Here is a 25153-nt window from a genome sequence, read left to right on the forward strand (position 1 = left end):
GCAGGTCAGAGACAGCAGAGGACCCAGAGGAGAAGGGAGAAGTGTTTTTTAGCCACTTCTGCTTTCTCCTTTCCCGGGTAGCATTGCTAACAGCTGCGATCTGAGGTCCAGTTGCAGTGGTTTGCTAGCAGGCATCCACTGCGAATAGCTGAGATCTGAGGTCCAGTTGCAGTGGTTTGCTAGCAGACATCCATTGCTAATAGCTGCGATCTGAGGTCCAGTTGCAGCGGTTTGCTAGCGGGCATCCATTGCTAATAGCTGCGATCTGAGGTCCAGTTGCAGTGGTTTGCTAGCAGGCATCCATTGCTAATAGCTGCGATCTGAGGTCCAGTTGCAGTGGTTTGCTAGCAGGCATCCATTGCTAATAGCTGCGATCTGAGGTCCAGTTGCAGTGGTTTGCTAGCGGGCATCCATTGCTAATAGCTGCGATCTGAGGTCCAGTTGCAGTGGTTTGCTAGCGGGCATCCATTGCTAATAGCTGCGATCTGAGGTCCAGTTGCAGTGGTTTGCTAGCGGACATCCATTGCTAATAGCTGCGATCTGAGGTCCAGTTGCAGCGGTTTGCTAGCGGACATCCATTGCTAATAGCTGCGATCTGAGGTCCAGTTGCAGTGGTTTGCTAGCGTCCATCCATTGCTAATAGCTGCGATCTGAGGTCCAGTTGCAGCAGTTTGCTAGCGGACATCCATTGCTAATAGCTGCGATCTGAGGTCCAGTTGCAGTGGTTTGCTAGCGGGCATCCATTGCTAATAGCTGCGATCTGAGGTCCAGTTGCAGCAGTTTGCTAGCGGGCATCTATTGCTAATAGCTGCAATCTGAGGTCCAGTTGCAGCGGTTTGCTAGCGGGCATCCATTGCTAATAGCTGCGATCTGAGGTCCAGTTGCAGCAGTTTGCTAGCGGGCATCCATTGCTAATAGCTGCGATCTGAGGTCCAGTTGCAGCAGTTTGCTAGCAGGCATCCATTGCTAATAGCTGCGATCTGAGGTCCAGTTGCAGTGGTTTGCTAGCGGGCATCCATTGCTAATAGCTGCGATCTGAGGTCCAGTTGCAGCAGTTTGCTAGCGGGCATCCATTGCTAATAGCTGCGATCTGAGGTCCAGTTGCAGCAGTTTGCTAGCGGGCATCCACTGTCACTCCTGAACATGGATGCATGACGGCAGCCGGGTGCGCTCGTTGGCAGACAACGGTTGCCCAGGGCTGTTATGTATGTAAACCTTTAATACCGTGAATGTGAAGAATACAATATCCCGCAGTACTGAAGTACATTGTTGAAGCAATCAAACAATCACAACCTCGAGTCCCCTAAGGGGATGAAATTAAAGGAAAATGTAAAAAATTCAAAAACACCGCATTCTCCCCTCAAAGCAATCAGCACAACAAAAAATAACCAGTTGGTATCGCTGCATCTGGAAAAGTATGACATTTCTTCTCCCACGCAGTGAGCGCTCCATCCAACAAAAGGAGGAACACAAACAAGGCACTTTTTGTCATCCAGTTTAAAAAAGTTAGGTTTTGAACGCGGTATAACGCTCCCATTGATTTTTAATGGGGCCTTGCAGACGCACTCGAATCTTGCCACGATTTTCGAGCACTGTCTGCTCTATTTTGCTGTGATTAGCGTACCTCATCATCCATCAGAACGAAGGGGTGCATTAAAACCCGCTGTCGGAGGTCAAGGAGAAGCCGAGGTCTGGTTCCCAAGATGGCGGTGCAGTACAGGGGGTTCAGGCAGTAGAATAGTCAGGAGGTAGCCAATGTCTGGTAATACAGGAGGACCATCAGCTGACAGAGAGGCAGGTATGCATGGAAGAGGCTTGATTACAGGCACAAAGCACAATACACACACAAGGAAAGAGGGAACAGGGCCAGGTTTATATAGGAAACTCATTGGGCAAGGTACAAGACGTGGGGTAGACTAGACAGGGAAAAGATGGAACGGAAGACAAGGAACACGGGACTAAGAATCAAGGGAGCTATTTAGCATGCTGAAATAGTTTAATAGGTAGGGCTGCTGCTCTGAGTGCATGGAGGTCGTAGGCTCGAATCCTCACATGAGGTTTTTGGAAACAATGAGCGAGATCGCAAAAAGAATGGACATGCTGAGATTTTGTTTACACGCCGCATCGCAAGCGTGAAAACATCGCAAATGAGACGTGAACCATTGGCTTCATAATTTTGTGACTTCTCTCAGCCACTGGGAAATCGTATGATTTCATCGCCACTGTGAAGGCACCCTAAGAAAGACACTGCTACGATTGCAAAATAAAAAAAGACTTGCCTATCCAAGCAGCATCTCCAGTGGACTACTGAAGTGTGGAGGAAGGTCTTACGGTCCGATGAATCAAAGTTTGACATCTTTGATATGCAGCACCAGAGCAAGACGTGCCAAAGTGGGGGAGACCACGGGGATTACAATCTCTCCCAACAATGGCGACAAAGGTGTCCTACTCAGTCATAGCACAGTGGCACAAAAGATATATATATTTTCTTTTATAATGAACGGTGGTTCGTCACGTGATGCCAGCACTTCATCCGGGACTGTAAGGGTCAATGGCGGAAATAATTTGACATGAGTCCTGGTAGCTTTTGATTAGTAAACTGGAAGTGCACAGTTTTACTGAAGCTTAAACCTGATGATACAATAACAATGGCAGCCTTGCAGTAAAACAACACGTTGCAATACAGTTGGATGTGAATGAACACAGTTTCCTCTTCAACGCTCTCTCTAACTATCTCTAGAGGTTACACAGTAGAAATTCCCACAGGCCTAGTTATCTGTTGGGCTTACTGAAAGTTAGTGATGCAGTTATTTGAGTTGAAATTTACAATGAACCTCTTGACTATCCCTGGCTTTAACTTCACTGGGTTTTGTGTAACTTACTGTTTTAGTGGAACGGGTCCCAGCTTCCCTCCTCCTCACTGCTGGCACACTAGGGAGCTGATGAATCCTAGCGTCCCTGTAGATATAGCGTCTTCTAGCTGCTCTCTCTGCTGACCTCCTCCTACACAACCTGCGACGACGACTCTCTAAACAGACTCCCCCTCTAACTTCTCCTTCACTTCCTGTCTTGTTCCCGCACTTTCTCTTCTCCCCCTCAGCATACAGGCTCACTGTAGATTTTCCTGCTCTGAACTACATGACATACAGCCAATCAGCAGCCAGCTGTTGCCAAGCTTCTAGCTTAGAAGGGTAAAACAAGGTTCCTCCAACGTAAGGCACTTTCTATGTTTTCTGAAAGCACATAGCAAAGTGTGACATGACTATGAATATGTGGCTATTCTAGAGGACCCCTTGGGCCACTACAGATACATCACGCATGGTTTTTATACTCTGACGAATAGATTAATAGATGATAGGATAGATGCTGAGTGTGTGACATTAACCATCAAACAGGGAGGAGGAAGCACGATGTTCTGAGGCTTTTTTGCTGGATCCAGAGTTGGCACCTTGCAGAGGGTAACTGGCACACTGGGCTACCACAGTATTTTGATACACCATGCAATACCCTCTGGTGTACACCTAGTTGGTCAGGGGTTCCTATTACAGCAAGAGAATGATCCAAAACATACTTCTAGATTATGTCAGAACTACTTAAAAAGACAAGAAGAAGTCGATAGGCTTTAAAGAATGGAATGGTCTGCACAGTCTTCAGACATAAACCCCATTGAGCTTGCCTGGGATAAACTGGACAGAAGGATAAAAGCAAAGAAACCTACAAGTGCAGCACATTTGTGGGAACTTCTGCAACAATATTGGGAAGAAATATCTGAACAATATCTGAATGCTATTGTGGAAAGAATGCCTGGATTGTGTAAAGCTGTTATATCAGCTACAGGGGGCGACAGGGAAGAGTCAAAAATCTAAATTTAATTTGGTGAAATAGTTATTCTATTATTTGTATTCAGCTTAAAGGGGTTGTCCCGCGCCGAAACGGGTTTTTTTTTTTTCAACCCCCCCCCCCCCATTCGGCGCGAGACAACCCCGATGCAGGGGTTAAAAAAGAACACCGCACAGCGCTTACCTGAATCCCCGCGCTCCGGTGACTTCTTACTTACCTGCTGAAGATGGCCGCCGGGATCTTCTCTCTCGGTGGACCGCAGGGCTTCTGTGCGGTCCATTGCCGATTCCAGCCTCCTGATTGGCTGGAATCGGCACGTGACGGGGCGGAGCTACCAGGAGCCGGTCTCCGGCACGAGCGGCCCCATTGAGAAAACAAGAAGCCCGGACTGCGCAAGCGCGTCTAATCCGGCGATTAGACGCTGAAAATTAGACGGCTCCATGGAAACGAGGACGCTAGCAACGGAACAGGTAAGTGAAAAACTTCTGATAACTTCTGTATGGCTCATAATTAATGCACAATGTACATTACAAAGTGCATTAATATGGCCATACAGAAGTGTATAGACCCACTTGCTTTCGCGGGACAACCCCTTTAATGTGTTTGTGTTCTATCATTTAATTTCAAAGTACATGTGAGAAATTAAACTGTCTAAACTGGAAAAATTGAGGTATTCTAAAACCTTTGACGCTACAGCATTTTTGTGTTTGTACTAAAGTATACAGTGTTTAAAAGTCTGTATATATGTATGCATGTTAAAAGGTAGAGTCTAGTGAACATACTCTGGCGAGCTTGATGCTCGTTCGAGTATTAGCGTACTCGATGGTGCTCGTTACTCAAAGGAGCATCAAGCCGTGTTCAACCCCGCCCCAGTTTTTGGCTCCTCCCCACTGTGACGTGCCTGTTTTGGCCCCTCCCCACCGCAACGCAGCGCGCGTCATTGGCAGAGAGCGAGAGACGAACCTAGGGGAAAAAAAAAGCTCGGGACCCGGCGTCCCACATACAAAAATGCTCGAGTCTCCCATTGTAGTCAATGGGGTTCGTTACTCGAGTAGAGCTCTCAAATTTTATGAAAAGCTCGATTCGAATAAGGCGGACCCGAGCATTTGGGTGCTCGCTCATCTCTATTAAAAGGGTATTCTGGGGCTTTTATTGGTTTCTCCATTGATGACCTACAAAGATCCATCACTCTGATCATGGCTTAGTGGCCCAAGTTGGTACTGCAGCGCAGCTCCCATTGAATTCAATGCATAGTGACAGCCACTCTGGGAATCAGCTGATTGGTGGGGATCCGAGGGGCGGGTCCCCGTCAATCAACTGTTCATTAACTGTCAGTTAACAATAGAGAAGACAAAAAAAGCAGCTGGAATGTTTCTTTAACCCCTTCCAACTATAGGACGTACATTTACATCCTGCGGGGTCGGGGTATGTATGAAGAGAGATCGCGGCGCGACCTTTCTTCATACAGCGCAGGCGTCAGCTGTTTATTACAGCCGACACCCGGCGACAATCACTGCAATCAGCCGCACGGCAGGGGCATTTAAATCCCCCGAATGATGTTCGAGGGTCCCGTACTGCCCCCATCCCCATCGTAGGGATCTGTGTGGGCTTCATGGCAGTCGGGGGCCTTCTGAAAGGCCCCAGGGCTGTCTTAGCAGACTGCCTATCAGGGCATTCCCATGGGGTGGCTTGATAGACTGCCTACCCAATGCAGTATGATGTAGTATGATATAATTCTGTGGCATTACATCATACTGCAGGAGCGATCAAAGCATTGCTAATTGTTGTCTAAAACTGTGTTGTCATCACTAATTGTGGGGACTAAAAAAAAAAAAAAGTAAAAATCAGAACAATTTAAAGTTTTACTAAATATTAAAAAAGGTCAAAAAACACCCCTTTTGCCATATTTACAATACAAGAATCTAAATAATAAAACAAAAATACATATTTGATATCGCTGCATCTGTAATAGTCCAATCCATCAAGTTAATGCATTATTTACCCCGCACGGTGAACGTTGTCCGAAAAAAAAAATAAAGAACGCCAAAAATGCACTTTTTTGATCACCCTGTCTCTCAGAAAAAATGCAATAAAAAGCGATCAAAAAGTCAAATATATTCCAAAATGGTACTAACCAAACTATGGACGACCCGTAAGAAATGATCCCTCTCAAAACTATGTCAATGGAAAAATAAAACAGTTGTCGCGCGCAGCAGATGGCGCCCGAAAATAATTTAAAAAAATTAAATGTCTTTGAAAAAAAGTAAAAGTAGTACAGCAAAAAAAAATTAATTATAAGTTTGGTATTGTAGTAATCTTACTGACCCATAGAATAAAGTTTCATGTCATTTTTGTTGCAGTTTGTGCGCCATAGAAATAAGACGCAATGAAAGATGGCGGAATGTCATTTTTTTTTTTCATTTCACTACATTTAGAATTTTTAAAATGTTTTTCAGTACATCTTATGGTAAATAAAATAGTAGCATTGAAAAATACAACTCATCCCGGAAAAAACAAGCCCTTCTACAGCGACGTCAATGGATAAATAAAGGAGCTACGATTTTTTAAAAGGGGAAGGAAAAAAACAAAATGGGGAAAAAAAGGCAGTGACAAGGGTTAAAGTATATCTAGGGTGTATATATTTATGTGTAAAAGTGTGCCTACGTTTTTGTATGATGTGGTACTTTATATATAGAGATTGAGTCCCTCTTTAATTCGAACCTCTCATTCCCGCCTCCAAGACTTCTCCAGAGCAGCACCGGTCCTCAAAAATATCCGGGAAATCACTGACACAATAAACTTCAGGCGTGCTCTAAAAACGCACCTCTTCAGGGAGGCATACCATATCCCCTAAACCAAACCCTTCTTTACTCCACCTGATAACATGCTCCCTGACCTACCGACTGCAATCCCTGCTAGCCGTAATCAACCGCCGCCTGCAGTCATCCCGATTCCGCCACTGTACGGCCTGACCATTGTCTGTGTGTATAGCATCCTATTCCTTATTGTACATTATTTTTATCTTTTTTAATTTTACACCATTTGTGTTCCTTTGGGGGACTTACATCATAGCACCGATGATCGCTATGATAAAGCATTGCAGGACTTCTCTCTTGCAATGCCTTATCGCTTCTTACAGCGATCATAGGCAATGGTAAGGCAGGACACCTGTAGGTGGTGTCTTGTTACCATGGCAACTAGTTAGGCTTTCTGCGATTATATTGTGAGAGTCCAATGATGTCACAGAGGGAGTGCGCTCCCTCTGTAAACACCATGCCGCGATCTACATAGATCGCAGCAGGGAAGGGGTTAACAGCGGGGGGCGCTGCTCTGATGCAAAAAGAACCCCTGGATGGAGACTGGGCAGAATCTATCTTGTTCATTACAGAAAACTGTTAAACTATTTAGCAGGTTTCGTTCATTTGCGCTATTCTGTGTAGGAAAGAAAATTGAAGTTTACCATGCTTTTCTTTCTGTCATAGAATGGAGCTAAGGCCTGTTCACACGGGCGACACGGCATCACCGCGAGACAATCGCAGCAATATTAAATGGCTGGGCCACATGCGAGGATTTTCCAGGGGTAGAGGGCTTGAAATATAAGCCCTACCTCGAAAATAAGCCCCAGCTGCAGATTTTTTTTTTTTTATTAAACAGTATACATCACCTTAGAAGAGCTGTCTGGGGCTCCGCTGCAGCTTCTCCCTGGTCCCTGGCACTGTTTTTTATCTCTCCTGGCTGGGGATTGAAAAATTCTCACCTCCTGGAAGCACTGGCTGTGATTGGCTGACACTTAGCCAATCAGAGCCAGCGCTTGATGAATGGCTGTGATTGGTTCATCGAGCACTGTCTGTGATTGGCTAAGCATCAGCCAATCAGAGGCAGCGTTTCCAGGAGGCAGGGATTTTTCAATCCCTGGCCGGAAGAAATGAAGGAGAATAGTGTCGGGGAGAAGATGCGGCCGGACTGACAGCGCTTCTAAGATGATGTATGTGTATTTTTTTATTTTTTCCTGCAGCCAGGGCTTAGATTTGGCTTTGATAGTAGGATTTCCTACTATCAAAGTTGCATCACATTGCCCAATAAAAGTGTGTTTTCATGCGATGCAACAGAGAGGAATGCTCCATAGGGAAACATGGGCTACAAAACCTCACGAGTTGCAGGCATCACCGGACCTGCAAGGTTTTTGTGTCAGGTTGTCTCATGCTACAAAACATCGCATGTGTGAATTAACCCATTGGAAAGCATATGGGCCTCACATACATGAGAGTTGTAGCAACGCGACAAAATCACACAACTTTGTCGCCCGTGTGAAAAAAAGCTGCTGAAACGGAGAGCGATTGCTCTCAGTTTCAGCATTTTTCTATAATGACGAGGAGTTACATTTTCAAGATTTTAGAAGTACACCATGAACGGATCCTGGACAAAGGGGTGAATGAATAGCTAAGCACTATCTGTAATTGTCTGAGCGCTCAGCCAATAGCTAAGCACTAGCTGTTATTGGCTGAGCGCTCAGCCAATCAGCACAGCCCTTTCAGGAGGCGGGGAAAGTGCTGGATAGCAGTGTCTGGGAGCCAGCCGGAGGATGCGTGTGAGCAGCGGAGAGGTGAGTACTTTTTTTAAACTTTTTTAACCACTTATTATTTTAAGGGAAGGGCTTATATTTCAAGCCCTTCCCCAAAAATCATACAGCAGGGTTTGCCAAAAACCACTGCTTTCAATGGGACCGCAGCAGCGCCAATCTCATTGAAAGCAATGGGATAGCATGCTGCAATTCTGCCACAGCTGTTACAGCTGTGGCAGAGAATTCCTTCATCCCCGCGGTCCCCGCAGCAATGTGCAGAATATTCTGTCACGTGTTACGGCACCTTTAAGGTGGACACCCACTGGCGTTTTTTTCTCCATTGCGCTGCGAGATCAAGTGAAAACTCTCGCCTCGCAGCATCACCGCCCATTCTCCTGGCATCGCCGCTCACATCCTGAGTGCCGTGATGCCAGGAGTTCAAGAATGTGCATTCACGTGATTTCCTGTGATATCGTCTGTGACAACAAACCCAGAGACCGCAGTGGGCCAAATATATTGTTGTTTATTATTTTTACGGAGGGGGTCTTATTGGAAATGGGCTGTCCAGTAACCGGACCACCACTTTAAGGCTCCCAGGACACTTTCCAAATTTACATATATCATTTTTAATTGCAGCTCTCCTTTCAGACAATGTAAGCCATCAAGCCTAGAGCATCAGAGGCCATAGGGGTTCACAAACATAAGGTTCTCTAAAGACATTTGGAGACTCCCCAATAGACCTCTAAAGACATTGAAGGCCTCAAGAGACCAACCAAGATAAGACATCCACAAGCACATCTCCAAGACATCTCACAGAAAAAACACCCCATTATAGATTGGAAGCCCCCAAAACATCGGAAGCCGATTTCAGCAGGATACGCAGAAGATCAACTGTGTTTGTGAGATTTCAATATACCTGACCTACTTACTGTTCCTGCATGTTCAGGAGGATGCAGCGCAGACACCTCCTAAGCTACCCATGCCCATTCAACACAAGTCACATGAATAAACATCCGCCCAACCGCTGATTCCCCTGCTGTCCCATAAACATGAACATTCGGCTTGGCTGAATCTTCATGTGTTTAGGGAGGTAAGCTGAGCCAGACAGCTGTGTTGGCGGCTTATCTCCTTTGGAACAAGAGCCTCAAGGCGTTGAATTTCAATGTCCCCAATCATTCTTTCCCCTACCCCTAAATGCATCTGCCAGCCCCGACTGGTCAATGGACTAGAGTCGAATGTCAATGAGGACCCTAATTCTCCTCTGCATTGACATAAACGGTGCGCATGTTGTTGTGTTTGCTTACTTATGGGGAGTCGGAAGAGAGCGCTATCTTTAGCGGGTAGACATACTTTCTTAGGTATTTTTGGCCATTTTAAAATATTTTTTTAGTAAATTGTAGGGTTTTAGCTGATCCTACTCTCGGCACCCCGAACCAAGAGCTGGTTTTGGCGGAGGAAGTCACGGCCAGTGGACATTTTCCCTGCAGTGACTACTACAGGTGATATGTAGTATTACAGGCTTGAATAGGGCCAAACTGCTGTCGACGACTATTGCTTCGGAGCTTCCACACAGAAGTGATAGTTGTATAGTATGAACAGAGGTGGAGCGTGGCAGAGATCCCTTCTGGCCGCCCACCTCCACTCACTATGAGCAGGCGGTTCATTGGCAGAATGGGGTGTATATGCTTAGCAGATTGGGGGGTATATGTCTGGCAGAATACGGTGTAAATTTCTGTCAGATTGGGGTGTATATGTCTGGTGAATAGGGTGTATATAACTGGCAGAATAGGATGTATATGTCTGGTGAATGGGGTGTATATGTCTAGTCAATAGGGTGTATATGACTGGCAGAATGGGGTGTATATGTCTGGTGAATGGGGTGTATATGTCTGATAAATGGGGTGTATATGTCTGGTAATTGGGGTGTATATGACTGGTGAATAGGGTGTATATGACTAGTGAATGGGGTGTATACGACTGGCAGAATGGGGTGTATATTTCTGTCAGATTGGGGTGCATATGTCTGGTTAATAGGGTGTATACGACTGGCAGAATGGGGAGTATTTGTCTGGTGAATGGGGTGTATATGTCTAGTGAATAGGGTGTATATGACTGGTAGAATGGGGTTTATATGTCTGGTGAATGGGGTGTATATGACTGGCAGAATAGGGTGTATATGTCTGGTGAATGGGGTGTATGTGTCTGGTGAATGGGGTGTATATGTATGGTGAATGGAGTGTATATGGATGGTGAATGGGGTGTATATGTCTTGTGAATGGGGTGTATATGTCTGGTGAATGGGATGTATATGTCTGGTGAATAGAGTGTATATGACTGGTGAATGGAGTGTATATGTCTGGTGAATGGGGAGTATATGACTGGTGAATGGGGTGTATATGACTGGTAAATGGGGAGTATATGTTTGGTGAATGGGGAGTATATCTCTGGTGAATGGGGTGTATATGTCTGGTGAATGGGGTGTATATGTATGGTGAATGGGGTGTATATGTCTGGCAAAATAGGATGTATATGTCTGATGAATGGAGTGTTTATGTCTGGTGAATAAGGTGCATATGGATGGTGAATGGGGTGTATATGACTGGTAAATAGGGAGTATATGTCTGGTGAATAGGGTGCATATGACTGGCAGAATGGAGCGTATATGTCTGGTGAATGGAGCGTATAAGTCTGGTGAATGGGGTGTATATGTCTAGTGAATGGGGTGTGTATGTCTAGTGAATGGGGTGTATATGTCTGGTGAATAGAGTGTATATGACTGGTAAATAGGGAGTATATGTCTGGCAGAATAGGGTGTATATGTCTGGCAGAATAGGGTGTATATGTCTGGTGAATGGGGTGTATATGTCTGGTGAATGGGGTGTATATGTCTGGTGAATGGAATGTATATGTCTGGTGAATGGAATGTATATGTCTGGTGAATGGGGTGTATATGACTGGTGAATGGGGAGTATATGTCTGGTGAATGGGGAGTATATGTCTGGTGAATGGGGTGTATATGTCTGGTGAATGGGGTGTATATGACTGGTGAATGGGGAGTATATATCTGGTGAATGGGGTGTATGTGACTGGTGAATGGGGAGTATTTGTCTGGTGAATGGGGTGTATATGTCTGGTGAATGGGGTGTATATGACTGGTGAATGGGGAGTATATGTCTGGTGAATGGGGTGTAAATATCTGGTGAATGGGGTGTATATGTCTGGTGAATGGGAAGTATATGTCTAGTCAATAGGGTGTATATGACTGGCAGAATGGGGTGTATATGTCTGGTGAATGGGGTGTATATGTCTGATAAATGGGGTGTATATGTCTGGTAATTGGGGTGTATATGACTGGTGAATAGGGTGTATATGACTAGTGAATGGGGTGTATACGACTGGCAGAATGGGGTGTATATTTCTGTCAGATTGGGGTGCATATGTCTGGTTAATAGGGTGTATATGACTGGCAGAATGGGGAGTATTTGTCTGGTGAATGGGGCGTATATGTCTGGTGAATGGGGTGTATATGTCTAGTGAATAGGGTGTATATGACTGGTAGAATGGGGTTTATATGTCTGGTGAATGGGGTGTATATGACTGGCAGAATAGGGTGTATATGTCTGGTGAATGGGGTGTATGTGTCTGGTGAATGGGGTGTATATGTATGGTGAATGGAGTGTATATGGATGGTGAATGGGTGTATATGTCTTGTGAATGGGGTGTATATGTCTGGTGAATGGGATGTATATGTCTGGTGAATAGAGTGTATATGACTGGTGAATGGAGTGTATATGTCTGGTGAATGGGGAGTATATGACTGGTGAATGGGGTGTATATGACTGGTAAATGGGGAGTATATGTTTGGTGAATGGGGAGTATATGTCTGGTGAATGGGGTGTATATGTCTGGTGAATGGGGTGTATATGTATGGTGAATGGGGTGTATATGTCTGGCAAAATAGGATGTATATGTCTGATGAATGGAGTGTTTATGTCTGGTGAATAAGGTGCATATGGATGGTGAATGGGGTGTATATGACTGGTAAATAGGGAGTATATGTCTGGTGAATAGGGTGTATATGACTGGCAGAATGGGGCGTATATGTCTGGTGAATGGAGCGTATAAGTCTGGTGAATGGGGTGTATATGTCTAGTGAATGGGGTGTGTATGTCTAGTGAATGGGGTGTATATGTCTGGTGAATAGAGTGTATATGACTGGTAAATAGGGAGTATATGTCTGGCAGAATAGGGTGTATATGTCTGGTGAATGGGGTGTATATGTCTGGTGAATGGGGTGTATATGTCTGGTGAATGGAATGTATATGTCTGGTGAATGGAATGTATATGTCTGGTGAATGGGGTGTATATGACTGGTGAATGGGGAGTATATGTCTGGTGAATGGGGAGTATATGTCTGGTGAATGGGGTGTATATGTCTGGTGAATGGGGTGTATATGACTGGTGAATGGGGAGTATATATCTGGTGAATGGGGTGTATGTGACTGGTGAATGGGGAGTATTTGTCTGGTGAATGGGGTGTATATGTCTGGTGAATGGGGTGTATATGACTGGTGAATGGGGAGTATATGTCTGGTGAATGGGGTGTAAATATCTGGTGAATGGGGTGTAAATGTCTGGTGAATGGGAAGTATATGTCTGGTGAATGGGGTGTATATGACTGGTGAATGGAATGTATATGTCTGGTGAATGAGGTGTATATGTATGGTGAATGGGGAGTATATGTCTGGTGAATGGGGTGTATATGTCTGGTGAATGGGGTGTATATGACTGGTGAATGGGGAGTATATGTCTGGCAGAATGGGGTGTATATGTCTGGCAGAATGGGGTGTATATGACTGGTGAATGGTGAGTATATGTCTGGTGAATGGAGTGTATATGACTGGTGAATGGGGTGTATATGTCTGGTGAATGGGGAGTATATGACTAGTGAATAGGGTGTATATGTCTGGTGAATGGGGTGTATATGTCTGGCAAAATAGGATGTATATGTCTGGTGAATGGAGTGTTTATGTCTGGTGAATAGGGTGTATATGGCTGGTGAATGGGGTGTATGTGTCTAGTGAATAGGGTGTATATGACTGGTGAATGGGGTGTATATGTCTGGTGAATAGAGTCTATATGACTGGTAAATAGGGAGTTTATGTCTGGCAGAATAGGGTGTATATGACTGGTGAATGGGGTGTTTATGTCCGGTCAATGGAGCGTATATGTCTGGTGAATGGGGTGTATCTGTCTAGTGAATAGGGTGTATATGACTGGCTGAATGGTGTGTATATGACTGGCAGAATGGGGTGTATATGTCTGGTGAATGGGGTGTATATGTCTGGTGAATGGGGTGTATGTGACTGGTGAATGGGGAGTATATGTCTGGCAGAATGGGGTGTATATGTCTGGTGAATGGGGTGTATATGTATGGTGAATGGGGAGTATGTGACTGGTGAATGGTGAGTATATGACTGGCAGAATGGGGTGTATATGTCGGGTGAATGGTGAGTATATGTCTGGTGAATGGGGTGTATATGTCTGGTGAATGGGATGTATATGTCTGGTGAATGGTGAGTATATGTCTGGTGAATGGGGTGTATATGTCTGGTGAATGGGGTGTATATGTCTGGTGAATGGGGAGTATATGTCTGGTGAATGGGGAGTATATGTCTGGTGAATGGGGAGTATATGTCTGGTGAATGGGGAGTATATGTCTGGTGAATGGGGTGTATATGACTGGTGAATGGGGAGTATATATATCTGGTGAATGGGGTGTATATGACTGGTGAATGGGGAGTATTTGTCTGGTGAACGGGGTGTATATGTCTGGTGAATGGGGTGTATATGTATGGTGAATGGAATGTATATGTCTGGTGAATGGGGTGTATATGACTGGTGAATGGGGAGTATATGTCTGGTGAATGGGGTGTAAATGTCTGGTGAATGGGGTGTATATGTCTGGTGAATGGGGTGTATATGTCTGGTGAATGGGGTGTATATGTATAGTGAATGGAATGTATATGTCTGGTGAATGGGGTGTATATGTATGGTGAATGGGGAGTATATGTCTGGTGAATAGGGTGTATGTGACTGGTGAATGGGGAGTATATGTCTGGTGAATGGAATGTATATGTCTGGTGAATGGGGTGTATATGTCTGGTGAATGGGGTGTATATGTATGGTGAATGGGGAGTATATGTCTGGTGAATGGGGAGTATATGTCTGGTGAATGGTGAGTATATGTCTGGTGAATGGGGTGTATATGACTGGTGAATGGGGTGTATATGACTGGTGAATGGGGTGTATATGACTAGTGAATAGGGTATACAGTGTATGTCTGGTGAATAGGGAGTATATGAATGGGGTGTATATGACGGTTATGTTACTTTATGGGGGCTGAATTTACAGAACTTGTACAACTCAAAAAGAAACTGAGCCTGAAAACCTGAAGCCACATGATAGCCGGACAACTACCGCCTCTACTGCAGCCAGGTAAGTTATACAGCACCTGGCAGGAGGACACTGTGCCCTCAGGAAAGATGGCCGCCGCAGCCTCCGCGTCCACTGATTTTGACGTCAGTAAACAACGGCTCTCATTGGCCGCTGCTGCTCGCCTTTCCGCCCGCAGTGACGTCAGCCGTGTGCCCGCTGGGGGATCGCCGTACACACGTGTTACCCGGTAGTCATGTGTTAGCGGCTCCTCTAAGTTGGCTCTATCCGTCCTGCTGACGAGCTTCACACGGCGCTGCCTTTTAGTACCCCGCAGCGTGATGGGGCGCAGAAACTGGCGCAATCGTAAGAGGGAGCAGCGCCCCGCGGTGCAGAGAACCCCCGAGGAGGAGGAGCAGAGGCGGCGGGCGAGAGAGCAGGCGGTAAGCGGGCAGCCCGTGGGGCCTACAGGAGACACCAGGCCAGGGGTCCTTGGAGGCCAGAGACTGCAGGAAACATCCGGGTCTCCCCCAACTAATATCAATGGGGGAGGGGGGGGGGGATAAATACAAATCAAACATAAACTTCCATAAGGCTGATGTTTATGTGAATGAACGAATAACGCTGAGACCGCGCCATTCTTACATCCAGAAAAGCGGAAGAATGGACAGGGGACGCCGGTGGGGTGGGAGGGGGCGGCCAGTGCGGGACGCTGGCGGGGTGGGAGGGGGCGGCCAGTGCGGGACGCCGGCGGGAGGGGTGGCCTCCTGTCTTCCCAGCGGCGCGCCTCCTATCTCCAGATGAAGGGGACGTTTAACGCTGCCTGTTGGGTGGCACAACATTAGTGAGCGCTATGTGAGCGCCGCCACGTCTCCGCGCGGTGACCGTTACCGCGGTCTTGGGGACTAGAGGTAAGTGTCGGTAGGTGTATCTGCGGGGCGGACGCCGCTGACCCCATGTAATTTTTAGGGCTCTGCACTCTGTCGTCCCTCGGTCAGGCCACTCCCACAGCGGCGCCACGATTTCACTTTCGTTTGCGGTTGACAGCGGGTTTTATCACTGATGAGCTGCGCTGAACACAGAACGGACCCCGCTGGGTGGTGGGGGGGTCTTCAGACGTTGCCGTCAGCTGACTGTTGTTTGTCTCCAAGGCCTGGGAGAGCGGCTACACCGAAATCGTCAAGGAGAACGAGCTGTTTGAGCGCTACTACCAGGAGCTGAAGATCGTGCCGGACGGCGAGTGGGAGCCCTTCATGGCGGCCATGCGGGAGCCGCTGCCGGCCACTATCAGGATTACTGGCTACAAGAGGTGCGTGCACATCCGTATATGGAGACCCAATGCAGGTGGGCAGGGGCAAAGCTTCTAAACACTGCAGTGGGGAAAATATGGAAACAGTCAAGGAGGAGGATCTTATCCTACACCTTGAGTGATTGTTTCCCACCACTCACAGACACAATATGATTTGTATCCACACAGGCTCTCCTCTAAGGGCCCATTTACACGGGACGAATATCGGGCAAGCGATGCCCAAGACTCACCCCTGTACTTACTCCCTCCCATGCTGTCACACAGGAGCGAGTATCACTGGCCCTCTGAGGGAGCGCTCAGCAGGGGGCGGGCAGCTGGAGGAGGTTTCACTCCTCGCTCTTCCTCACCCCTCTCCATGCACAGAAGAGTACTGACCGTCCGCTGCTTACAGGGAATGGAGAGGGACGGGGGAGAGCGAGGAGTGATATCTCCAGCCGCTCTGTCAGAGAGCCAGTGATACTCGCTCCTGTGACAGCATGGGAGTGAGTATGTGCGGGGACGAGTCTTGGGCATCGTTTGCCCGACATTCGTCTTGTGTAAATGGGCCTTTGCAGTCTGTCTAGGTAATCGCCAACGACAGAAGTATTGTTGGCGGGTAAAACTAGACGGCTGGGGGAAAGATCATTCTCACACACACCAAACTCGCACGGGATCGGTCAGTCATGATCTTCCCCCTAAAGTGACTGAACAATGTAACATATCTGCCTCCTCGCCTTCAGGCCGGCTGCACACGGGAGTGTTGGGTTCCGCATGCGGTAGATCCGCCCCTGTGCCCAGCTGGCATCCGCGCATACCCGTGTTTTCTTCTTTCCTGTACTGCGGCTGGTCCGCTCAGCTCGCAGTCGGACATGCGCAGTATAGATTTTTTTTTTAAACTCCTGTTTTTCCAGCGACATCCGCTACCCGTCTGCATTGTCAATTTCGGACGGGCCGCGGTTTGGTCAGCTTGCATTGCCTTCAATGGAAATCGTCCGTGCAGAATCTGGAGGAAAATGGAGCATGCTAGTTTTTTATCTGCAAGCGGAAACCGTAATTGTTTTCCGCTCGTATGCATGAAGAACCACTCTTGCATTGCATGCTATGGGCAGTATTTGCTTTGGAATCCGAAGTGGGGCGCCCGCTCCGGATTCCACAGTTCAAATTTGCCCAGTACAGCCGGCCTTATGTGAGTAAGGGAAGTTGCCCATGGTGTACGTGACTAGCTCTTTGCCCTGTCATCTTTTTGGTTATACTTGCTCTCCAACCTCTTCTGCCTTCTCCTTCGGGTCCTCAACTATCCTGGCCCGCTCCTGTAGAGTGCAGCAGGGTGTGTTTACGGCGCTTGGCCCTTATTGGGTTAAGGGTGAAAGCTATGATGTCCCGGCAGACCGTGCGCCGTCCTCATGGAGACCATAGAAGCAGAAGGTGGATGACTGTGGATCTTCTGTACTGATCAGTAAGATGAGTGCGGCACCCACAGCAACCTCTGGTGTTTTGTTACAATGTATTAGTCTTCAGTCCAGAATATATAGCTGGGGAAACATTTCCTGGATCACACCGAGAGCCGGCCATGGGGTGTCGGGTTGACTGCCTCTGAATCTGACTTAGAAGCTTTTTTGCAATGTGTTTTATTAGTCTATCCTGTACGTTTTTTTTTTGTAGAAACCCCCCCCCCCCCCACCTCCCCCAGTCAGCTAGAAGACATTACTTAGAAACCGCATAGCTGAACACGGAGCTCGGGCTGCGTCGGCACGCTTACCTCTACTGCAGGTGCAGAAGCTTACATGGAACACGTAATAAAATGTCTGCCTTGTGCTTTATTAACTTGCAGGTTTCCCCCACATGCGTTCTCTTCACAACATGCACATTCTCTGCCGTACTCCATGCGCTGTCAGGGTCTTGGTGCATTGAGACCTTAAAGCGCGTGGGGTCTGGCGGAGGATGGGCACGCTAAGAGAAGCTGTCTGTAGCGCAGGATGGCAAGTTCCCTGCACTGTGCCGGAAGCGGTCAGAGACGTGGACACGATTGTGTGTGTGTGTGTGTGTGTGTGTGTGTGTGTGTTTGTGTGTTTGTGTCAGACATTTTATTATACTGTACTATGTAAGCTGCTGCGGCGGCACTAGAGATAACCGTGCAGTGCAGGCCGGAGCGTCCTGTGCAGTTAGCTGAAGATGGATTTCTCAGCACAGTCTTCTCCTAGCTGTATAGCGGATTAGAGGTCTAATGTACCGAAGAGGCAAAACATATTGAAAAAAAATGCTTAGCACCGATTCTGCACACTAAAAAAATAAAAAATTAAAGTGCAGTTATTTAAATAAAAGTTTGTCTTTTTTTTCTTTTTTTAGGGGGTAGTGGGGGGTTGTTTTTCCTTTTTTTTTTTCCTTTTTTTCCCCCTCTTTTCTCTACAGGCATATTCTCACAAGTATATTCATCCTCTTTAGAATGATGTAGTTGTTTCCTTATGGAATGAAAAGAGATGTACATTTTTTTAACGTTAGTGTTTTTTTTAGTTTTTTTAATATATATTTCCTTTTTGAAATCTGCACTTGTTTTTTGTTAGTCACGCAAAAGAAATCCTGCATTGTCTGAAGGAGAAATACTTCAAGGAGCTACAGAATATAGAGGTGGATGGCGAAAAGATAGAAGCTCCTCAACCGCTTCACTGGTAAGACATTTTTGTAGTGGAATTTTTAAATTTTTGACGTAGTGGGTGATCAGAAGTCAAGTATCCGCACTAAGACGTGCCAAGAGGAAGATCTAGTGGGGGTAATTAAAGCAAACCTGGTGCTCATACTCTCCAAGATATACAGAAGGGATCCATGTGGGGGAGGAAAGTTCAAAATGGCTGGTAGCAGCAATCTTGCCTTCAGACCAAGAAATGTCAATAGAAGTGGGGGGTTATGGGATACATGGTTTAAGGGTAGAACTGATTAGTGCCGTCCGTTTTGTTCAGTACCTGTAACCATCTTCGAGTTCTGGCTGACGACGTATGTTGAGCTTTGTGGTATGGAAACCACTATTAACATGTCTTCAAGTACCAGGAGGTGAGGTAACAATCAGGACAGAATTGAGAGCCTCGTCAAGAAAGCTGGAGCTTGTGAATGGTGCATCTTGTTGAACACTTGTAATGCCCACTGACGGGTCCAAGCGTCTGTCAGTCATCTTCATACACTTCCAATGTTGCTGCAGTTTCTATGAGGCCGCTAGTGTCTTGTGGATCCTTTTGGCACTTGGTTGCTCCAGTGCAAGTCTCCTAATGTGGACTCTTCTTGAAAACAGCACAGCTGTCAAAACCAGTTCTTGGTGTGTCCTGGACACTTCAGTTCCCCTGAACTCCCGGACCAGTCTCCTGATAGTTTGCGCCCTCACTGGCGTCTTCCTGGGTGTTCTTGATTGTAAGTCTTGGCCACCTCGTGAACTTCTGCTAGCGACCTTCAGGATGATCTCAAGTCTTTCCCAGATTGTTGACTGCGTCTTCTGGTACTTGAAAAGACGTGTGATTAGTGTTTTCCATACAACATAACTTTATTAATACTCAACATGACATCGATTATAACTCAAAAATGGTTGCCTTAGTGAAAAAAATGACCACCTATCCTGTATCCCATGACTCTCTTTTCCTTGAAGTTTCTTGAGCTGAATCCAAGATGATTGTCTCCACCCATTTTCAGTTTTTTTATTTATTTTTATTCTCCCATGGATTGCTTCAGCATACTCCTCTAGATAGTATTATTAACAAGTCTGGGTCTCCCTAAATAGGGATACTTTCAATGTAATCACCCTGTACCTAAAATTGGAAAACGCCTTTTACTGATATTTTATATCTCTAGGATACACAACCAGTATGTGATCCGTTGGGGGTCTGTTCACTGTTAACCTTCGCCCATCCAGATGCTGATTGTCAGGTCTCTGTGTGCCCAGAAGGACGTGCCAATCGGCATCTGGAGGGGGAAGTGTTCAGATATGAATATTCATGAGCCTCATTGGACTCTGCTCCAGTCCAGCTCTGCAGAGTTTTAGAAGTCAGATGTGTTAAACCTTCCGGTAGAAGTGTGAGACCACTGAAATCTGTGTACCGCTATACCGTGTTGCCCACAGCCTGGCGGTTTAGGGGACCTCACAGGTTCGCGTTAGGCTCTTTGTTGAGAGGCGCTAATTGGAAAAAAAACAATGATGTAAGTGGCTGTGGTGCCCCGTGAGAGCTGCCTGTAGAGTTACTGTAACCCTCGGTGGATGTGTCGGGGCTCGCCTTATTTAAGATTGTCATAAGGCCTGTTGGGGCATAATTTGCTAGCATGCTGAAGTGGCAAAAAATCCCCCCTGAGTCGGTCCTGTTGCCTGATATTGGCTGGTCGTTAAACACATTACATAAACCTTGTGGGGACCGACTGACCTTGTGGTAAATAGCCAAACTGTTGGCCGGATATCTGCCATTGGGAAAAAGATGGAGAGTGTTAGATTGCATTCAGTACTTGTGGATATATGAATGGGGGTGACTGTATGGGACGGCTGGGGATGTATGAATGGGGGTGACTGTATGGGACGGCTGGGGATGTATGAATGGGGGTGACTGTATGGGACGGCTGGGGATGTATGAATGGGGGTGACTGTATGGGACGGCTGGGGATGTATGAATGGGGGGGACTGTATGGGACGGCTGGGGATGTATGAATGGGGGGGACTGTATGGGACGGCTGGGGATGTATGAATGGGGGGGACTGTATGGGAAGGCTGGGGATGTACGAATGGGGGGGACTGTATGGGACGGCTGGGGATGTACGAATGGGGGGGACTGTATGGGACGGCTGGGGATGTACGAATGGGGGGGACTGTATGGGACGGCTGGGGATGTACGAATGGGGGGGACTGTATGGGACGGCTGGGGATGTATGAATGGGGGTGACTGTATGGGACGGCTGGGGATGTATGAATGGGGGTGACTGTATGGGACGGCTGTTGAGTGAACAACTCTTTTCAGTGTGAAGTCGGCTTTTTTTATGTGCCGGGAGCAGATCCTGGGAGGTAGACTTTCTCCATGTCCTTGGGGTTGACTTATGAATTAGACAAAGTGTGGAGTTGATCAATTAATGCATATTTTATGCTATTTACTTGCCTTTGTGACACCCCCCCCCCCCCTCCCCAACATGGTGCTGCAATGTCTCCTATGGATCAGACTAAAAGGTATGAAGTGGCTAAACACAAAGTTCTTCCTTTCCTCCGCACAGGTACCCCGATGAGCTGGCCTGGCACACCAACTTGAGCAGAAAGATAATTCGCAAGTCCCCTGAACTAGAGAAGTTTCATCAGTTTCTTATTAGTGAGTCTGAGTCGGTAAGAAAGTTTCAGAAAATGTTTAATGTACTTTTAAAGATCAAAGATTTTCTGTTGCGGTTTTTATTTGTTCCCCACCCCCTCATCCTTCCAATAGCTTTTCGTTTTTTTTCCCCCCTTTTTGGCTTATTGAGGGCTGTATTTTTTTTTTCTTCTTTTTAAACCCCTTTAAAGGGGTTTTAGCAGAATAACGTCGGTAGGGGGCTCGCTGTGCAAACCCCCGCTGATCTAGAGAATGGAACGTCTGTGCACCACTGTCCTGTCACTGAATGTATGGTCAGCGCTTCACTTTCAATGAACTGCCCAGATTTCCCTCACTCCCATTGCAATGGAGGCTGGCCTACAGGATGTATCCAGGGCAGCATGACAATAAACACTTGAAGTGCGAGTAGAAGGGGATAATTGGAGAGCGACAGACAAAATGTACTGCAAACTATAATATTTGATTAGCATTAATTTGACCGCAACTTTGCATAACCGGAATACCCCTTAGGGTGCGTTCACAAGTAGCGGAATTGGTGTGGATTTCCCATAGCATCAATTTTCGCTCCACTGTTAAAATCTCTCATCCAGACGCATTTCCAAGCGAACTTCGCTTTTTCCTCATTATCGTCCGTTGGTCCTCTATTCACCTCCTACCACATTTACTCCCTGGTTTGTGGCTTTACATTGGTACAACTTTTACAGCATCCCTACAACACACAGCATAAATCATAATCATACAAATGCCAATATCGGGCCGGCTAACCAAATACCCCACATGATATAGATGGATAGAATGTGTCTCTAAAATATACACATTTATATACTAAACCAGACCCATACAAAGAGGGAACATGTGGCCGGCGCTTGTGACTTGAAGGCGTTCTTGGCAGTGTTACTGCTCCATCCCATTATTGCACACCCGCAGTATACAGGACGCACTCCGGTCGCCGCAGCTTTATTCTACCACCATGCATTGTATGTATGACTGGTATGCAATAGAGAGCAGTAAAGCGCCCCGTGCTGAACACTTTGCTCGTAGGTGATCGGTGCCGGCGCTTCGCTGTCTGCTCTCATACTGCTGACACAAGACGAGACGGGCCACCACGAATGCACCGTCCAGTGGCTGTGCGAGAACCATCGTCTTCAATCGCAGCAGATCATACACTGCCCCCAAACCATGCAAACCGCAGTGACGTCCTATAAACATGGTCAGGACCGCGCTGTCACAGCTCATGCAACAGGGTTACGAGCCACCGCCGCCCTTTCTTTAGTAGTGACGCCCACCGTCGCATGATAACATGTTGAACATACGGAGAATTGGCACATTTGGAGAAATGGTGGAGGCAGGTTGAGAGCTAAACTGGGCCAGTAAAGAAAAGAAGGAAAAAGTATCACCCCCCCCCCCCCCCCTTTCTTCTCTTTATACCCCTTTTCTCTCTTGGACATGTGAAGTGATGTACAGTGTTCACACATATACTCTACTACAAATGGTTACTTTGTGAGAGTTGGATGGAAGATGTAATCACGTTTGTCTTAAAGGGTAATTTCCATCTCCCTTTTTGTTTTCAGGGCAATATTAGTCGTCAGGAGGCGGTCAGTATGATTCCTCCGGTCCTCCTAAACGTGCAGCCGCATCATAAGGTGAGAGGCAGCCCAATAATCTGGTAGAGACTCTTAAAGAGCTTTTCTGCTCTTTTGGGAGTGTTGTGACGGCCTCCTCTTGCATCGTGTTCTGCGGTAGTTTTAGCGTCGCATGATGTTGGTCCTAATGATGGTTTTCCGTGCCTAGATCCTGGATATGTGTGCCGCCCCGGGATCGAAAACTAAGCAGCTGATTGAGATGCTGCATGCGGACATGGACATCCCGTTCCCCGGTAGGTCCGGCCCGCTCGCCTCCCCTTGTCGTCTTCACTCTGCCTTCTTGTTTTAAAGGAAATGTCATCGAAACTAAACCTAAAAATAGTGATCTAAACAAACCCCTTATTTTACTAACTCTAAAGCCTGCAGATTTCCACTTAAGAGTGAATAGGTTAACCCTTTCCAATCCACTGTCCGACGTCTGAAGACATTATGACTTAAGGCTGTACAGCTCCAATTTTGGAAGACGCCTGTCGGGGTTCTCTTACTGTATATTGCCAGCCTCTCTGCTGTCGGAGCCTTTCCACCGTGTCACCTCATGCAGTACTGGCTTTAGCCAGCAGATAGTGCTGTTGTATAATGGCAGAAAAATAGTAAGCCCCCTAGGAAAACCAGGATACAAATTGGATTGGAAAGGGTTAAACATTTCTATTGAGTTGAGCAGACCAGGTTATGTACAGAATCCCTCTGCATTAACACCCCCTGTACATGTATGTTGGGGTGCTGCAGTTCGCCTCTGGGTATGCGGGAGCTCATTGTAGGAGACGGGAAGGGACGTGGGCAGACCTCTGATCAGCATCACTGCTAATGTCCTTGTAGAGAGTATAACGGCCATTGGTAATAGGCGTGTGAGATGGGAAAAGATCCAAAGAGCACATAAGACGCTGCGTTTCTAACTTCATCTTTCGGATCCGGAGTCGTTGGTCATTCGTGAGCTGGAGGGATTGTTGTCCACCAGTGACTGTCTAACAGGGTTGTATGTATTTATGATGATCAGAGAATCACTGGTTGGTGATGAGAACCAATAAACATTAAAAAGTCCAGAAATGGGGATAATTGTAGTTTAAAAGGATGACGTCACGACAGACCTGGTGTGCCCCAACATCACTGGACATCAAGAGTTACACCCTTCTCTAAGTTAAGCTTTCTAAGAACTTGCTGTAAGTCCATTGTGGTACAACCCCCTTTATCGCCTATCCCTAAGGTAGGGGAGGATCTTGCCAGTGAACCCCCCCCCCCCATGATCCTGAGACTGGGGGCTCCATGACCCCTCCTTCTCACTTCAGGCTCGCTTCACTCTACTGTGGTGACATGATTGGAGTGGTGGTCACACATAGGCATTGCCACTTGACTCACTCCAATGGGACTGACAGACGTGGCTGAGTACAAGCGCTCGGCTACCTTCGGCCATTGAAGATGAATGGTGCAGCACCTCGCATGCCCGACCGCCTCTTTGTACAAAGTGCTCCTCGTCGCGGGGCATGTGGTTAGGAGGAGACCTGGTGCGGAACCCACGTTTTCAGGGCTGGTGGGGGTCTTCAGTGATATGGGTGGTGGTAAAAGTTGATTGCGGTACAACCCTTACATAAAACCATGTTTCAAGGAGCCTCGAGACTGGAGATCACTGAAAGCTCCGTTCCAAAGAGTGCTTGGTTGGGGATACTGGCAGCCTATGGGCATGAAACCATTTTTTTTCCCATTGGTCTGACTTATGTTTTAATGAATTTTCAATAGAGGTGATGGATTTTGCTATCTGGATGCCAGTTCGTTTAAAAGTGTCCGGTTCCCCTTAAGTACGCCCAATATTAAAGTGTTGCTGTTTTTCTGCTCTTTTAGAGGGGTTTGTCATTGCTAACGATGTAGACAACAAGCGGTGTTACCTGTTGGTCCATCAAGCTAAGAGACTGAATAGTCCTTGTGTCATGGTGGTGAATCACGACGCCTCCAGCATTCCCCGACTCTTGGTGGAAAACGATGGCGTGCAAGAAGTCTTGTTCTATGACCGAATATTGTGTGACGTGCCATGCAGGTATGTGGGGTCTTCTCTCTGTAAGGTTAATGGTTTTGGATGGAA

General features: G+C 46.8%; 1 protein-coding gene across 1 annotated transcript in view; it reads left to right on the plus strand.

Annotated features, from left to right (window-relative positions):
* The first annotated feature begins 15033 nt into the window (after positions 1-15033).
* NSUN2 (NOP2/Sun RNA methyltransferase 2) overlaps positions 15034-25153 on the plus strand; it is a 34833-nt gene continuing 24713 nt past the window's right edge. The window contains exons 1-7 of the mRNA XM_066579209.1: positions 15034-15279; positions 15988-16145; positions 18686-18790; positions 21351-21456; positions 23011-23082; positions 23231-23315; positions 24916-25108. Coding sequence (XP_066435306.1) covers positions 15178-15279; positions 15988-16145; positions 18686-18790; positions 21351-21456; positions 23011-23082; positions 23231-23315; positions 24916-25108 — 821 coding nt within the window. The 5' untranslated portion in view covers positions 15034-15177. The remainder of the gene's footprint in view (positions 15280-15987; positions 16146-18685; positions 18791-21350; positions 21457-23010; positions 23083-23230; positions 23316-24915; positions 25109-25153) is intronic.

The sequence above is a fragment of the Eleutherodactylus coqui genome, chromosome 9 (genome assembly GCF_035609145.1).
Source record: "Eleutherodactylus coqui strain aEleCoq1 chromosome 9, aEleCoq1.hap1, whole genome shotgun sequence".
Lineage (NCBI taxonomy): Eukaryota > Metazoa > Chordata > Amphibia > Anura > Eleutherodactylidae > Eleutherodactylus > Eleutherodactylus coqui.